At 46.6% G+C, this 18,756-nt stretch overlaps 1 protein-coding gene across 1 annotated transcript; it reads right to left on the minus strand.

Moving 5' to 3' along the window:
- Nucleotides 1-253: 253 nt before the first annotated feature.
- Nucleotides 254-16,845, minus strand: pnp4b (purine nucleoside phosphorylase 4b; the record flags this gene model as incomplete). The annotated part of the gene is made up of 7 exons (XM_083661497.1): nt 254-394; nt 667-746; nt 2,134-2,324; nt 2,818-2,993; nt 6,602-6,705; nt 9,130-9,302; nt 16,823-16,845. 7 exons carry the CDS (start codon nt 16,843-16,845, stop codon nt 254-256), a joined length of 888 nt encoding a protein of 295 aa, XP_083517623.1.
- Between the last annotated feature and the right edge of the window lie 1,911 nt (nt 16,846-18,756).

Consider the following 18,756-nt stretch of genomic DNA (forward strand, 5'->3'; position numbering starts at 1 on the left):
TGACCTGGGTTAGGGTTAAGGTTGGATCTGGTTTAGATTTAAGGTTGGATCTGGGTTAGGGTTAAGGTTGGATCCTGGTTAGGTTTAGGTGTTGACCTGGGTTAGGGTTAAGGTTGGATCTGGGTTATAGGGTTAAGGTTGGATCTGGGTTAGGGTTAAGGTTGGATCTGGGTTAGGGTTAGGTGTTGACCTGGGTTAGGGTTAAGGTTGGAGCTGGGTTATGGTTAGGGTTGGATCTGGGCTATGGTTAGGTTTAGCTGTTGATCTGGTCTTGTTGGTGGCAGCGGGAGATGAACGTTGTGAAGATCTTCTGCAGCATCTCTGCCCTCATCTTCCCGATCTCCAGAACCTCCTCATGGTTCACCTTCTCCTCCCGGCTGTAGTCCAGAGAAACCTGCAGAACGCCATGACCCGTTAAGTTAAGTTAAGTTATCCTTTATTGTACCCGTGGGTATGGCGAAGAAACGTAACCACTGGCATCGACAAAGGATGAAAAAACTTAGAAGTAATACCAAAGGTCCTGACAAATAGCTTGCATCATAACTTGCATCACCAAGTGCAAAACTGCAACCATTGGGGGCGGGCTCTGAGTAGGTTCCACCCCCTCTCACTGACAGATGCTGACTGCTGAAGGAAGGTTAAGATACAGTTTGCTTAATAACAAACCTTGTTGGTGATGAGAGAAAGACCGAAGACTCTGAGACCACAATGCTTTGCTACTGTCACTTCAGGAACTGTACTCATACCTGGAGAGAGGAGATGAGATGAGAGGAGATGAGAAGAGGAGGGTCATTGGGCATTATGGATCAATATCAATATGAGAGTATATTGATCTGCAGGGCTTTCTTCCGACAGGACAGAGCCTGCTCTGATGTTTCCATGTGCCATTTTCTTTTTCCACTCTTCCCTTAATTTACAAAGTAAAATAGATATATATATAGAAGTATATTGGACTACCCTGTTGAAAAAATGAAAAAGGGGTACCCAGTGTGTTAAAAAGTGACTCCAAGGGGTCCTGACCAAACGTCATTATTTGTTGAGTCAGGAGTGAGTTGGCAGCGTTAGCGCCTTGCTCCAGGGATTTGTCCTCGTTAGTCTGCCCTAACACCTGAGTTCTCCCCACCAATCAGTTCTCCCGATTTGCCCTCTGTGTTCCTGCCTTCCCCAGCTGTCCCTCGTGTTTCATTAGTTACCTGTGTCTATATATTGTCTCAGTCTGTGTGTAGTCCTTGTCTACTATTGGACTACCCTGCACGTTGTGGGAGTTCTATATAAGTCTATTGGACTACCCTGCACGTTGTGGGAGTTCTATATAAGTCTATTGGACTACCCTGCACGTTGTGGGAGTTATATAGAAGTATATTGGACTACCCTGCATGTTGTGGGAGTTCTATAGAAGTCTATTGGACTACCCTGCACGTTGTGGGAGTTCTATAGAAGTATATTGGACTACCCTGCATGTTGTGGCAGTTCTATAGAAGTCTATTGGACTACCCTGCACGTTGTGGGAGTTCTATAGAAGTATATTGGACTACCCTGCATGTTGTGGGAGTTCTATAGAAGTATATTGGACTACCCTGCATGTGTTGTGGGAGTTCTATAGAAGTCTATTGGACTACCGTGCAATTTGTGGGAGTTCTATAGAAGTATATTGGACTACCCTGCATGTTGTGGGAGTTCTATAGAAGTCTATTGGACTACCCTGCATGTTGTGGGAGTTCTATAGAAGTATATTGGACTACCCTGCATGTTGTGGGAGTTCTATAGAAGTCTATTGGACTACCCTGCACGTTGTGGAAGTTCAATAGAAGTATATTAGACTACCCTGCATGTCGTGGGAGTTCTATAGAAGTATATTGGACTACCATGCAATTTGTGGGAGTTCTATAGAAGTATATTGGACTACCCTGCACGTTGTGGGAGTTCTATAGAAGTATATTGGACTACCGTGCAATTTCTGGAAGTTCTATAGAAGTCTATTGGACTACCCTGTTGAAAAAATGAAAAAGGGGTACCCAGTGTGTTAAAAAGTGACTCCAAGGGGTCCTGACCAAACGCCATTATTTGTTGAGTCAGGAGTGAGTTGGCAGCGTTAGTGCCTTGCTCCAGGGATTTGAACCGTCACCCACTCACCCACGGAGTCACTGCCCAGGATCATGAGCATTCGGGCCTCGGCGATGGTCTCGAAGTTGGGTCCGCTCACCATGCAGTACACCCCCTCTCTGACGAAGTCCATCCAGCCAAGTTCACTGCTGATGTCCAGAGCCAGGCGACGCAGATCCTTACTGTATGCATCGGACATGCATGGGAAGCGGATACCAAAGCTGAGAGACAGACACAGACAGGCCAGGGGAGGGGAGGGGGGGGGGGGGGTTGAATACAGACAGACAGAAGTTATTAACTTCTTCACTTGAGCTTTTTAAACCAGCTCCAGTCTGATGATTTGCCTTATTACGATAATGCTTCTTGTTCCTGTGATGACAGAAAAAAAACTCATTGTTTGACTTCTATACAATCAGACTTCTTTTTGCAGCCAGTGGCATGCCCCTGCTGGCCATTAGAAAGAATGCAGACACTGACGCTGATTGGCTTTACTTTTCAGACCCGGAGCTACCCGCTTGTTCTGGACTTGGGTTTGAGTCCCAGTATGTTCTATTTTTATGAATGAACCCAAACACTGCCTTCATATCTGAGAACTGCTTCAACAGTGTTTTGGAAAACCTTCAGCTAAATCATCTAGAGGAGTTTAATTTGGATAGATGCTTTCCTTACGCTGTAACTGACTGACTTTCAGTGTGTGTGTGGGTGTCTCTCTACCGCTCGTCGTTGGGTCCACACAGTGGGTGTTGTCCTGCAAAGCCCGGCAGGTTGATGTGGTCTTTGATGATCATGATGTCACCGACCTTGAAGTCGGGACAAATGCCTCCAGACGCGTTCGTCACCATGAGAGTCTCCACCCCCATCAGCTTGAAGATCCTCACCGGCAACGTCACCTGCACACAGACAGGCAGGTGAACAGGCAGGCAGACAGACAGAGAAGACAGATAGGCAGGCAGGCAGGGGGCAGACAGACAGACAGGCCGGGTGCAGAACTGCAGATAGACAGGGGGCATACATACAGGCAGGCAGGCAGGCAGGGAGCAGACAGACAGGTAGGGTGCAGACAGGCCGACAGGCAGGGTGCAGACAGACACTCAGACTCTTTTTTCTTTTACCGTATTTCCTCTAATATTGGCGCAGGCCTTTATTTAGCTGAGCTGCAGAAGGTACAGCCCTTTATTATATTAGAGACAGTTTATTTCTAATTGCCTCCGTTTGATAATCATATTTGCTCATATTTTAGTACCAAGCCTCCCTTGTCTTCTGATCTGCTTCTGTTGGGGTTCATTAGGTAGCCATTGTTTTGTTACTGCACATTACGATAAGCGGGCCAACTTCGGCTTATAGCCCTCTGCTCTACTCTAATGGGGATAAAATAATTGAATAGTTGTCCCATATGGTACTTCAAATGTAGCTGAAGATACACATTAATCTAAAGCAGGTCTGTCCCGTAAACTGCGACTCACATGTACAGGCCTGCTGGTCTTACCTGACACATAGAGACAGACCTGCTGGTCTTACCTGACACAGAGAGACAGGCCTACTGGTCTTACCTGACACAGAGAGACAGGCCTACTGGTCTTACCTGACACAGAGAGACAGACCTGCTGGTCTTACCTGACACAGAGAGACAGGCCTACTGGTCTTACCTGACACAGAGAGACAGACCTGCTGGTCTTACCTGACACATAGAGACAGACCTGCTGGTCTTACCTGACACAGAGAGACAGGCCTACTGGTCTTACCTGACACAGAGAGACAGGCCTACTGGTCTTACCTGACACAGAGAGACAGGCCTACTGGTCTTACCTGACACAGAGAGACAGACCTGCTGGTCTTACCTGACACAGAGAGACAGGCCTACTGGTCTTACCTGACACAGAGAGACAGGCCTACTGGTCTTACCTGAGATAGAGAGACAGGCCTACTGGTCTTACCTGACACAGAGAGACAGGCCTACTGGTCTTACCTGACACAGAGAGACAGGCCTACTGGTCTTACCTGACACAGAGAGACAGGCCTACTGGTCTTACCTGACACAGAGAGACAGGCCTACTGGTCTTACCTGACACAGAGAGACAGGCCTGCTGGTCTTACCTGACACAGAGAGACAGGCCTACTGGTCTTACCTGACACAGAGAGACAGACCTGCTGGTCTTACCTGACACAGAGAGACAGGCCTGCTGGTCTTACCTGACACAGAGAGACAGGCCTACTGGTCTTACCTGACACAGAGAGACAGGCCTGCTGGTCTTATCTGACACAGAGAGACAAACCTGCTGGTCTTACCTGACACATAGAGACAGACCTGCTGGTCTTACCTGACACAGAGGGACATGCCTGCTGGTCTTACCTGACACAGAGAAACAGGCCTACACTGGTCTTACCTGACACAGAGAAACAGGCCTACACTGGTCTTACCTGACACAGAGAAACAGGCCTACACTGGTCTTACCTGACACAGAGAGACAGGCCTACTGGTCTTACCTGACACAGAGAGACAGGCCTACTGGTCTTACCTGACACAGAGAGACAGGCCTACTGGTCTTACCTGACACAGAGAGACAGGCCTACTGGTCTTACCTGACACAGAGAGACAGACCTGCTGGTCTTACCTGACACAGAGAGACAGGTCTACTGGTCTTACCTGACACAGAGAGACAGGCCTGCTGGTCTTACCTGACACAGAGAGACAGGCCTACTGGTCTTACCTGACACAGAGAGACAGGCCTACTGGTCTTACCTGACACAGAGAGACAGGCCTGCTGGTCTTACCTGACACAGAGAGACAGGCCTACTGGTCTTACCTGACACAGAGAGACAGACCTGCTGGTCTTACCTGACACAGAGGGACAAACCTGCTGGTCTTACCTGACACATAGAGACAGACCTGCTGGTCTTACCTGACACAGAGGGACATGCCTGCTGGTCTTACCTGACACAGAGAGACAGACCTGCTGGTCTTACCTGACACAGAGAGACAGGCCTACTGGTCTTACCTGACACAGAGAGACAGACCTGCTGGTCTTACCTGACACAGAGGGACATGCCTGCTGGTCTTACCTGACACAGAGAGACAGGCCTACTGGTCTTACCTGACACAGAGAGACAGACCTGCTGGTCTTACCTGACACAGAGAGACAGGCCTGCTGGTCTTACCTGACACAGAGAGACAGGCCTACTGGTCTTACCTGACACAGAGAGACAGGCCTGCTGGTCTTATCTGACACAGAGAGACAAACCTGCTGGTCTTACCTGACACATAGAGACAGACCTGCTGGTCTTACCTGACACAGAGAGACAGGCCTGCTGGTCTTATCTGACACAGAGAGACAAACCTGCTGGTCTTACCTGACACATAGAGACAGACCTGCTGGTCTTACCTGACACAGAGAGACAGGCCTGCTGGTCTTATCTGACACAGAGAGACAAACCTGCTGGTCTTACCTGACACAGAGAAACAGGCCTGCTGGTCTTACCTGACACAGAGAAACAGGCCTACACTGGTCTTACCTGACACAGAGAAACAGGCCTACACTGGTCTTACCTGACACAGACAGGCCTACTGGTCTTACCTGACACAGACAGGCCTACTGGTCTTACCTGACACAGAGAGACAGGCCTACTGGTCTTACCTGACACAGAGAGACAGGCCTACTGGTCTTACCTGACACAGAGAGACAGACCTGCTGGTCTTACCTGACACAGAGAGACAGGCCTGCTGGTCTTACCTGACACAGAGAGACAGGCCTACTGGTCTTACCTGACACAGAGAGACAGGCCTGCTGGTCTTACCTGACACAGAGAGACAGGCCTACTGGTTTTACCTGACACAGAGAGACAGGCCTGCTGGTCTTACCTGACACAGAGAAACAGGCCTACTGGTCTTACCTGACACAGAGAAACAGGCCTGCTGGTCTTACCTGACACAGAGAGACAGACCTGCTGGTCTTACCTGACACAAAGAGACAGACCTGCTGGTCTTACCTGACACAGAGAGACAGGCCTGCTGGTCTTACCTGACACAGAGAGACAGGCCTACTGGTCTTACCTGACACAGAGAGACAGGCCTACTGGTCTTACCTGACACAGAGAGACAGACCTGCTGGTCTTACCTGACACAGAGAGACAGACCTGCTGGTCTTACCTGACACAGAGAGACAGGCCTGCTGGTCTTACCTGACACAGAGAGACAGGCCTACTGGTCTTACCTGAGATAGAGAGACAGGCCTACTGGTCTTACCTGACACAGAGAGACAGGCCTATACTGGACTTATCTGACACAGAGAGACAGACCTGCTGGTCTTACCTGACACAGAGAGACAGGCCTACTGGTCTTACCTGACACAGAGAGACAGGCCTACTGGTCTTACCTGACACAGAGAGACAGGCCTACTGGTCTTACCTGACACAGAGAGACAGGCCTACTGGTCTTACCTGACACAGAGAGACAGACCTGCTGGTCTTACCTGAGATAGAGAGACAGGCCTACTGGTCTTACCTGACACAGAGAGTATCCTTCATACAGGTGAAAGTGACCCTGCATGAAGACGCAGGACTTTCCCTCGATCGTCCCAAACACCAGACATCCTTCATGTCCTGCCACTGGGACACAGCAGGTGACAGAGGGTTAGACTCCATTCATATCAACAGCCAATCACCAGGATTTCCTTCACACAGGAAGTGACATCATGTCTTTGTTCATACACAGAATGAGACTAAATGTATTTTGACCTCAGAATTAAATCTAAACTTGACTAAACTCTATTAACTAATGTGGGAGTACCACAAGGTCCAACCTTGGGTGCTGTACCCTTTTAATCAATATCAATATAGAGAGCCTTATGGCCTATGTCCAATGCCTTCGTCCGGCTACCTGAACAGACCCACACCCATGTAATCTGTCAGACGCATGTGGGAGCCAACAGCCAAAAATTGAACAGGTATATATTTTTTCCATACCACATTTATTGCCCATCTATTAAAGAATAGTTCCATGTTTGTACAACCTGGACATTATTTCCAGCTTTACTTATGATTTTTAACTCACCCTGATAAGTTTGGTTTGATATCCAGGCACTGAAACGATATTATGCTTTGAGCTGCGACCTGGAAACGAGCAATATGGTCATGTGTAATGCGTGTATTTATGTCCTGTAAATAGCTTATTTTCTGACACATCGCGGCTCATATCCTTATTATATCATAGAGACAATGAGAAATTGAATGGTCTATTTACCTTGGTGCAGCGTGCTCAATGCTCAGTCTGCTCTGTTTGCTGTCCGTCACATTAGAGATAGCAGCTCCTGTTCCCCCCGCTCCTCAGTTTGTAATCCATATTATATTATTCCAGCTCAAATAAATACGGGCAGCCATCGAATTCAAATGAATCATCCATAATCTCCAAATCAGATAGCTTAAATCAGATCAGCCTAAATATCAGCGGTGTTTACCATGCTATGCTAGCTACAAATCCTGCTCTGAGCGCTCAAGTCGCCCTGCAAGTTTCCAGATGTGTCTCTGAACACAGTGAACAGGGCGAGTTGAAAGTACATGTGTTTTAACCCATTGATACCTGATGCAGCATTTGTGTGTGTATCCCTTTAAGACCGCGAACTGCGTTAACGCGGTTCGCGGTCTTAAAGGGATACACACACAAATGAGGGATATACACGCAAATGCTGCATCAGGTATCAATGGGTTAATCATAATTAAAGCTGGAAATAAGGTCCAGGTTGTAAAAAAAACGGAATTCTCCTTTAACATGGAGATCTTTAACATCTCCATCTAACCCTAACCCTTTAACATGGGCGAGGATCTGGTGTACATTGGGTTTAAGTTCCTCCCCAATTCTGTTGGACCACCATGCAACCTGATTTTGTAAAGAAAAAACATGTACAGTAGTCACTGACGAGAGAGAATGGCGAGTTTGATTTGATTCCATCAAATCACATTTACACACAATTACACTCCCTGGAAGACACACACACACGCACGCACGCACGCACGCACACATGCACGCACGCACACGCACGCACGCACACACACACACACACACACACACACACACACACACACACACACACACACAGGCAGATTAATATTTCAGATGTCTTCATGGTATTCTATTTTTATCCACATTGTCAGAATGTTTTATTCATGGAATATTCTCCCTGCTTCATTTTCACACAGACAGACAGACAGACAGACAGACAGACATGCAGACATGCAGACATGCAGAAAGACAGGAGAATGTAAGCTTGCATGATGTAACCATGGTTCACTGAGTGGAGGGGTTAACCCTCCAATACAGAAATATGAATATATCTTGTATGGGAAACCTGATTATTGGAATCAGCTGACGTGAATAATTACTTTAAGACAATCCACCTGTGGACGTGGTTCCAGCCGAGCTGATATAACCACCTGTTGTTAACCAACTCGACTAAAGTTTTGATTGAACGAATCCCCGAGCGGCCTGGAGCTGGAGGGTAAACCCCTCTACTCAGAGAACCATGGTTACATCATGTAACCTTACGTTATCTATCGTCTATCGGGGTTTACCCTCCAGTACAGAGATATGAATATATCTTGTATAAGCGCTGTAAGTCACACCGCGAGGGAATAGAGCAGCACCAGCCCCCCTTATATCTTTAAGTCCACTACTGAGCAGGTGTAAGACCTGTTCTACTTGTGAAGGATATTGTACACGATTGTACACAATTGTAACTGTGCTTGCTGCCAACTTCACATGCATGCACGCAGTCCACCAAACCTCGCGATAGGCCCCGCCCTTGCGAGATTACAATACGGAAGAGCTCTAAAAGTTTAAGCCCCAGTATTTGTTTATTGTGTGTTTGTGTAACGTTGTTAATAACCGGGCTAATGTCGCCAGACAGATGAACTCATCAGTGCTGACAGGGTAGTTGTGGATGTCCTGGGGTGCGGTGCTAACTCACCAGTGCTGACAGGGAAGTTTGGGGATGTCCTGAGGGCGGGGCTACCTCTGGGTGGGCGGGGCTAACTCACCGGTGCTCACGGGGAAGTTGGGGATGTCCTGGTAGCGGAAGCTCTGCTTGTCGGTGGCTCCATCAGCCAGCAGGCCGAGCCCCGAGCCACAGATCACAGCGATCTTGGGCCTGTGGCTCGTCTGGTTCAGAAGCCACTCTGTGGTCAGCTTGTAGTCTTCAAACGAGCAGCAGCTGCAGAGACACACAGCCATTCCGGGTCTGGGGTTACACACACAGCCATTCAGGGGCCGTTTCTCAATACCAAGAATGCATTCTTGTTCTTGGGTTCTTGGGGAGAACGTTCTTGCTAGTCGTTCTTGGAAGAACGAACTTGCTAGGTCACAAGCACACATGACGCTGTTGGCAGTTTGAGACAATGCATTCTTGAGGGTATTGCGCAATACCAGCGCAGAGGCCGCCTGCAGTACTACACAAATAAAAAGCTCAGCTGATGCAGATGCAGCCAATTGTGCTCTGGAACTTTTTGCCATTTTTCGCCATAAATGTTCGTAAAGTGGCACTTATTGAAACCTACTACCCTGCTTGTAGGCATCAAAAGTCATCAGAAATTAATTTAGTGATGAAATAAAACTTTAAATTGTAAAAAAAACTTTCCGGAGCTCATGGCGTCTTCTCTGCTGCGTTCTGCCTCTGCTTATGCCGAAATGCATGCTGGGATATCTGCCTTGCCAAGTTGACACAAGTCACCAACCAGAGCATCCTCGGTAAAGTGGGCGTGTCGAGAACACATCCGGGAATTTTAAGCGTTCTTGGCGAAATGTGCACTTTGTATTGGAACAGTACTTGGGCTGCGACTGATGACGTTTCACAGGGACACAAGAATGCACAAGAACACACAAGAATGCTTATTGAGAAATGGCCAGGGTCCAGGGTTACACACAGCCATTCAGGGTCCGGGGTTAGACTTTGTTCACACCATAGGCAGAACATAGGCAGAACTGAAGCTTGAGGCAGGCTCAAGCTGAACTGACGCTTACCCGGTCACACCAGGTCTCTTTTCCCCAGCTTCTAGCTCGGCGCGCCTTGAACCCCGCCCACAACTCCCATTGTATTCATACCTGGCAGCTTCAAGTTTCACGCGTCACGCCTGGAAAATAGGACTCAATCCTGAACGATCGCTTCAGCGCGGCTTCGGCGTGGCGCGGCGTGCGACTGGTGTGAACGCTCTCACCTGTCAACAAGGACGCCGAAATGAAACTGCGTGGCTTCAGCGTATGGTGTGAATGGCCAGTTACACACACAGCCATTCATGATCTGGGGTTATACACACAGCCATTCATGGTCCGGGATTATACACACAGCCATTCATGGTCTGGGGTTATACACACAGCCATTCATGGTCTGGGGTTATACACACAGCCACATGGTCTGGGGTTATACACACAGCCATTCATGGTCTGGGGTTATACACACAGCCATTCATGGTCTGGGGTTATACACACAGCCACATGATCTGGGGTTATACACACAGCCATTCATGGTCTGGGGTTATACACACAGCCACATGGTCTGGGGTTATACACACAGCCATTCATGGTCTGGGATTATACACACAGCCATTCATGGTCTGGGGTTATACACACAGCCACATGGTCTGGGGTTATACACACAGCCATTCATGGTCTGGGGTTATACACACAGCCATTCATGGTCTGGGGTTATACACACAGCCATTCATGGTCTGGGGTTATACACACAGCCACATGATCTGGGGTTATACACACAGCCACATGATCTGGGGTTATACACACAGCCATTCATGGTCCGGGATTATACACACAGCCATTCATGGTCTGGGGTTATACACACAGCCATTCATGGTCCGGGATTATACACACAGCCATTCATGGTCTGGGGTTATACACACAGCCATTCATGGTCCGGGATTATACACACAGCCATTCATGGTCTGGGGTTATACACACAGCCACATGATCTGGGGTTATACACACAGCCATTCATGGTCTGGGGTTATACACACAGCCATTCATGGTCTGGGGTTATACACACAGCCACATGATCTGGGGTTATACACACAGCCATTCATGGTCCGGGATTATACACACAGCCATTCATGGTCTGGGGTTATACACACAGCCATTCATGATCTGGGGTTATACACACAGCCATTCATGGTCCGGGATTATACACACAGCCATTCATGGTCTGGGGTTATACACACAGCCATTCATGGTCTGGGGTTATACACACAGCCACATGGTCTGGGGTTATACACACAGCCATTCATGATCTGGGGTTACACCAAGCCCCCAGGAATAGCGCTGGGCTTTGAAGCCATTTGAACATGGTGGCGAAGCTCTGTATTGCAAGTCACGTGACACCATGCAGCCCAGAAAGGAAAATTCCCATCCACTTGCATGGGGACTCCGGCAGCTGTTAAACCCAGGGGAAATTTTTCCGGGTGTCACTCAAAGTCTAAAACGACTCTTTTAATGATCAAATATTTTTTATGGGGCATTTTTTCTTCAGAAGCCACTAAGAGCCGTATACGGGTGTATTTCCTTCGTCTACATCTACATCCATGGGTGGGAGGGGTGGGAGACGTCATGGAATATACGTCATGGCACACATGCGCACTTCGCCTTGGGCCGCATGGTCAGGAAGTAAAACCAGGAAGAAAAACCCCCCATGATGGCTTCATGCGCCAGTGAGCAGCCTCCGTCCGAATGCATGGGTGGGCGTGGCTCATCCCCTATCCAGTTCTTTTAATACGTCCATGGGTTACACACACAGCCATTCAGGGGTGCTGGCATCTGTGGCTAACATTACTGTCTTTCAGAGGCTGTAGTGGGCTCACTTTTAAAGCGCTAGAGTGAAGATACTGGCATCATATTAAACTACAAGACCTAAGGCATTTATTGCTACCATGTCATGCTAGCTGGTTGGGAAGGAGGGCTAAATCATCCTCCAAATTTAGGCTATATTTAGGCACACCTTTCCACATCCTTCCTAAATGCCGCAATCGGTGCCACACTGCCACCCTTGCTTGAGTCTGTGCCCCACCTGGGCCACTCAGTCAAAATGCCCTGGACACACCCCTGGGTTACACACAGCCATTCGGGGTCTGGGGTTACATACACAGCCATTCAGGGTTCGGGGCTCAAAGTCCTGATTTTGGGGTCTTTCAGGTCTCATTGAAGAGGTGGATAGCAGTTGAGTAGAAACAGAGTAACAGGCGGATGGAAAGGTAGCCAGAATAGGTCAGATAAGAAAATGACTTTGGTTTAATAACAGAATGTAAATTGCTCTGATATTCTGCTTAAACAATTACCTGGATTGATTAAATGGTATGTTGCTGCTTTGATGTAATTTGACAAAGTTTCAATTGAATCATTTTTAAGTAGCCTATAGGCTAAATAAGTTTAAGTGAATAAAAAGCATTTACAGATTAATCCTATATGAATACAGGTGTGCCTTGAGATTTTGGCTTGCCCTTTGGCGTGCCTTGGGCACACAAAGTTTGAAACCCAGTGGTATGTATGCTGCGTTTGTGTATGGTCAGAGGTGCATTCGAGCTTCAAGGCTTCAAGTCGCAAAACCATGGATGCTAATACTAATAGCATTGTCTATTAGCAGCTAACAGCTTAATTTAGTTTAATTATATGGGTTACTGTATGTTGATTGGTCTGAAAGGTTACTATTGTTGAAAAGAAAAGACAAATGTGCCAAAAATGTGTTTTAAATTCTCACAATCGTTGGCACCATGTTGAAATGACATCAAATGACGTGCAGGTTGAGGGGGTTGAGAAATCATACCCGAGTTTGCGAGTAGGAACTCCGAGTTAACGCAGCGTTTTATTAGATTTTTGCTAGCGAGTGAGTGGCAATTTGTGACCTCCAAGTTATAAACAAACACAGCGGTGGCGGTGGGCGACAGCTTTCCCGGCTGATTCCTTGTGGACACTTTGCGTGGGACATACGCAAGAACATAGGCAGCCTATTGGCCCATTTCCACCGCTGGTATCAGCACGGCCCCGCCCAGCTCGTCTCGCTTTTTTGTCTCATTCCACTGATCAAAAACCTGGCCAGCCCGGGTCGAGTCGGGGTTGAGTCGTGCTAGTTTTGGTCCCTGCTTTGTTGAGGTTCTAGCGCTGTGGACCCGGTACCATACGGTGACGTGAAAACACTGCAGACGACTGATTGGTCAGGCAGAATTGTGTTTACTGTATCTACTGACTGTCAATGCTGGATACCAGTTTAGTGGAGCTTACCGTCTCTTCTGTTAATGTTATTTCCATGTCTTTTGTGTTGCTGCCTTCGGCTCTGGTGAAATAAAATCGATCTCCTTGCTCAGCTTAAATTTAACATGACGGTGGTTTTCAATTGTTTTGAGAGAGAAAAAGTCCGCTCCTCGGGAAGCCCTTTGTGTGTAACGTCGGCTCCGCTAGGCCGGAGGCGGGGGTTTAGCAAAGCCGCGGTCTTGCCTGGTGAGAGGCCGCCGGGGTAGAGGCTTCCCTTCTCCCTGTAGCTCCCGTCCCCCGCACAGCGCATGCGAGTTTGAGTAACAACAAAGTGATATCCATTCTCCTAGCCGATTGTCACATTCGCCCATGTACACTGTAGGTCATTTAGAGGCACCCGTATTTCATAAACAGTTTAAAAGTTCTGTGTATGGATTTAATTGTACCGTTATAAGTTATAGCCTATAGTTGGCTATGGGCGGAGGGCAGATATGCGTTCGCTATGACGACCAGGTGTGGGGCGGAGGCGAGTAAACTTGCTATGGAAACAAAGTCTATATCAAGTAGAGACGAGTAAGACCAGGTCGAGTAGAGCTGTACTGTGCTGTTATATGTGGTGGAAATGAGCCATATGTGGCTGGTAGCACCACATCGTGATAATTCCCAATTTATGTATGTTTTTTGTTTTTGTCCCTTTCCTGTGTCTGAGCCTGTTTGTTTGTTTGTTCTGTTTGTGTGTTCGGGTTAAAATTGGAAAGGGGGAAAAACTAGTCAAAGCCAAACTTTGTGTTCAGCAAGATCATTTTGTCAAATGAGGATCATGAAAATCATAAAAGTCTCACTTTCATAATCTTTTGTTAGCCACAAACCTTATTTCAGACGTCGAACCAAAATCCTATTATGGACTTTGAGACGAGGGAACCGGAAGTGCTGCCTTTTTCACAGCGGCCATTTATTTTGTGTCTAAAAGGCAGGAAGTAACACAGGCGCACGCAGAAGAACATTAATGAGGGTTTTCCAACTCCCCGACGTTTCAGTGCCGGGGCCCTCGTTAATGTTTTGCTTGCACCTGTGTTACATCCTGCCGTTTAGACACAACATGGCTGCTGTGAAAAAAAGGCAGATTGCTGTGGTACTCTGCTCAGGGTCCGGGGTGCGTCTAGAACCTTGTCCCAACCCGGTTTAGATGAAACCACGCCCACTTCCATATATGACACAAGCCTCAGATTGCAAACGGGGGGAAAACATGGTGCATGGCTCATTTGGAAAGTTTCTCTTATCGCTGACACAGCAGAGAAATTAGGAGCAAACTGTCATAAATGCCATATCATAAAGCAGATTAGACGCAGCCGCCTCTGAGCAGGACATGAGAGGGGGGGGTGTGGGGGTGGGGGGGATGGGGTGGCAGTAAAACAGTAAAAACAACCTTCAGACAAAGTTCATGAAACAGACTTTTCCAGATAAAACTGTCTGGTCACATGACACATGAACAGACGCCTCCCTCCCTCTTTACTCGGCCGAAATAAACACGTTTACGGAAAGAGTTCTCAACGTTAACAAACGCTATCACAGTGGTTAAACCTATATCAGAAACAATTTCTACTGTTTAGGTTTGACATACATCTCTATACTCTGGCCCATGGGCTAGCCTGCAATAACAGGCCAGTCTTCAAAATGACACATCTGTAGCGTCATGTGAGAGCCACAGTTCAGTGCCCAATAACTTTCTTTTTTCAACATGAAAGTGCACATTTTAGAATGGGCAGTCTTAAGGCACACCTGGTCAATAATCCCACCGTTTTCATCAGCATGTTGCTATCCCACACCTGTCAGGTGAAGTGCTCACTTACACATGAATCAACCAGTGAGAGCAATAAGCCTTTTGTGTGCATAGAAACGTATATTTTATTTCAACCCACTTTCAATGAAAAATGGGAGCAAATACAAATGTTTTATTATCTATCTGCCTAATTCAGAATCAGAAGCACTTTTATTGCCACAATATGTAAAAGATTAGCCTACATGAGGATTTTGACCAAGTGTAGGTATGCAGCGTAGCAGTCATATCAATATTCCAGATGACAAAAGGATTATAAATAAAAACAAAATCACAAAAATGTCAGTCCAAGTGGGTGCACGATGTAGAGTAAAACAAGAGTAATATATTGTAATAGAGTAAACAGTTCTGTAGGAGAAGCAGCTATAATACTTTAATGCAACAAATGTAGTCTAGCTGCTTCTACTGTAAAGTCACTTATGATGGGGGGATGGGGGTCATGTCAGTGGGGGGGAGTCATCACTCTACCAAAATTAATGTGTAATAATATATAAAGATAACGTTTTAATCAAGCTAACAGCTGACCTGATTGTATATTATTGATGGCTTTGTAGATTTGCAGTTTTTCTCAGAATGACTTCAGTAAACTGAATCTGGAGCATTTTGGTTCTACTTACAGCCAATCTCCAGATCAAACCCAGCATGTTCTACTTAGGACCAGCCTCCAAACCCAGCATGTTCTACTTAGAACCACCCTACTTAGAACTAGCCTACAAAGCCAGCACATTCTATTTAGAAATAGTCTACTTAAAACCAGCCTCCTACTTTAAACCGGCATCCTAAAATCCCGTGGGACTATTGGATCAGCACTCTTGGTTGTCTACTGTTATGCTTCAGAGTGGACAACCAAGAGCGCTGATCCAATGGTCCCATGGGATTTTAGAATGCATACAACTTACCTACAAGCCCAGCACATTCTACTTAGAACTAGTCTACTTACAGTAAAACCAGCCTCCAAACCCAGCACATACTTAGAAACAGCCTGCAAACCTGGCATGTTCTACTTAGAACCAATCTACTTAGAACCAGCCTCCAAACCCAACATGTTTTACTTAGAACCAACATCCAAACCCAGCATGTTCTACTTAGAACCAGCCTACAAACCCAGCACATTGCACATTGTTGGGTTTGGCCTCCAGGCCAAACCCAACATGTTTTACTTAGAACCAGCCTCCAGGCCAAACACAGCATGCGCTACTCAGAACAAGCCTCCAGGCCAAACCCAGTATGTTCTACTCAGAACCAGCCTCAAGGACCAAACCCAGCATGTTCTACTCAGAACCAGCCTCAAGGACCAAACCCAGCATGTTCTACTCAGAACCAGCATCCAGGCCAAACCCAGCATGTTCTACTTAGAACCAGCCTCCAGGCCAAACCCAACATGGTCTACTTAGAACCAGCCTCCTGGCTGAGTCAGCAACCTGAGAACAAACTGCTGCTCTCCCTTGGTTCTCTCCCTCAGTCCACAGAACCTCAACTCTACTGTCAGCTGCTGCTGTGACCTCGGACCTGGCGGCTGACTGGGAGGTTTGGGATGTTCTGAAGCTGGTTCTGAATGTTTTGGAGCCGGTTCTGAAGGTTCTGAAGCCGCTTCTCTCTGGATCAGACAGATGATGGAACACAGACGAAGTTAAAGAAGCGAAAGTTTTTACCAGGAGTCTCCTTTGGTGTGCATCGTTCCGCAGAGGAAAGGAGCAATGAGAATAAGACTGATGAGACAGAGAGAGTAAGAGAGACAGACAGACAGACAAAGAGAGAGAGAGAGAGTGTGAGAGAGAGAGAGAGAGAGAAAGCGAGAGACAGAGAGAGACAGAGCGAGAGACAGAGAGAGAGATAGGGATAGGGTTGGCTGATAAAATCAGAGCTGGTAAATATACAGTTACTGATTGACCACAGCAGAGGATCGATAAAGGACCAGGGGCCGTATGACAGAAACGGATCATATCTTAAATGTTTGACCTGATTGAGGAAAGTAGCCATTACAGATTAACAGTTCTTAAGTCAATGTCCCTACTGTGGCCTATGCTCCTAGCCTATTATGTTGCTTAAAGGAACACTCTGCCCATTTTCAACCAGCTTTGTATCATTAGAACATCAGTAGTATATCAGAAAACTGTAAACGGTTTTGAAGTCTGTCATTTAATTTGACAGTTATTGAGTGTTAAAGTGTGGACCACTGACATCACTGGTCCACACTAACTCAAATGAATAACTCATTAACTCAAATCAACTCTCAATAACTGTCAAACTAGACGAATGATGAATAGTTTGACAGTGAACTTCACTATTTGCATGACCCTAAAGCCCTACAGTCAGACCTTGTTGTCTGACTGTACTGATATGATGTGACCTTGTTGTCTGACTGTACTGATATGATGTGACCTTGTTGTCTGACTGTACTGATATGATGTGACCTTGTTGTCTGACTGTACTGATATGATGTGACCTTGTTGTCTGTACTGATATGATGTGACCTTGTTGTCTGACTGTACTGATATGATGTGACCTTGTTGTCTGTACTGATATGATGTGACCTTGTTGTCTGACTGTACTGATATGATGTGACCTTGTTGTCTGACTGTACTGATATGATGTGACCTTGTTGTCTGACTGTACTGATATGATGTGACCTTGTTGTCTGTACTGATATGATGTGACCTTGTTGTCTGACTGTACTGATATGATGTGACCTTGTTGTCTGTACTGATATGATGTGACCTTGTTGTCTGACTGTACTGATATGATGTGACCTTGTTGTCTGACTGTACTGATATGATGTGACCTTGTTGTCTGACTGTACTGATATGATGTGACCTTGTTGTCTGTACTGATATGATGTGACCTTGTTGTCTGACTGTACTGATATGATGTGACCTTGTTGTCTGACTGTACTGATATGATGTGACCTTGTTGTCTGACTGTACTGATATGATGTGACCTTGTTGTCTGTACTGATATGATGTGACCTTGTTGTCTGACTGTACTGATATGATGTGACCTTGTTGTCTGTACTGATATGATGTGACCTTGTTGTCTGACTGTACTGATATGATGTGACCTTGTTGTCTGTACTGATATGATGTGACCTTGTTGTCTGACTGTACTGATATGATGTGACCTTGTTGTCTGACTGTACTGATATGATGTGACCTTGTTGTCTGACTGTACTGATATGATGTGACCTTGTTGTCTGTGCTGATATGATGTGACCTTGTTGTCTGTGCTGATATGATGTGACCTTGTTGTCTGTGCTGATATGATGTGACCTTGTTGTCTGTGCTGATATGATGTGACCTTGTTGTCTGACTGTATTGATATGATGTGACCTTGTTGTCTGACTGTATTGATATGATGTGACCTTGTTGTCTGACTGTACTGATATGATGTGACCTTGTTGTCTGACTGTACTGATATGATGTGACCTTGTTGTCTGACTGTACTGATATGATGTGACCTTGTTGTCTGACTCTACTGATATGTGACCTTGTTGTCTGACTGTACTGATATGATGTGACCTTGTTGTCTGACTGTACTGATATGATGTGACCTTGTTGTCTGACTGTACTGATATGATGTGACCTTGTTG

The sequence above is a fragment of the Poromitra crassiceps genome, assembly GCF_964638095.1.
Source record: "Poromitra crassiceps genome assembly, chromosome: 26".
Lineage (NCBI taxonomy): Eukaryota > Metazoa > Chordata > Actinopteri > Beryciformes > Melamphaidae > Poromitra > Poromitra crassiceps.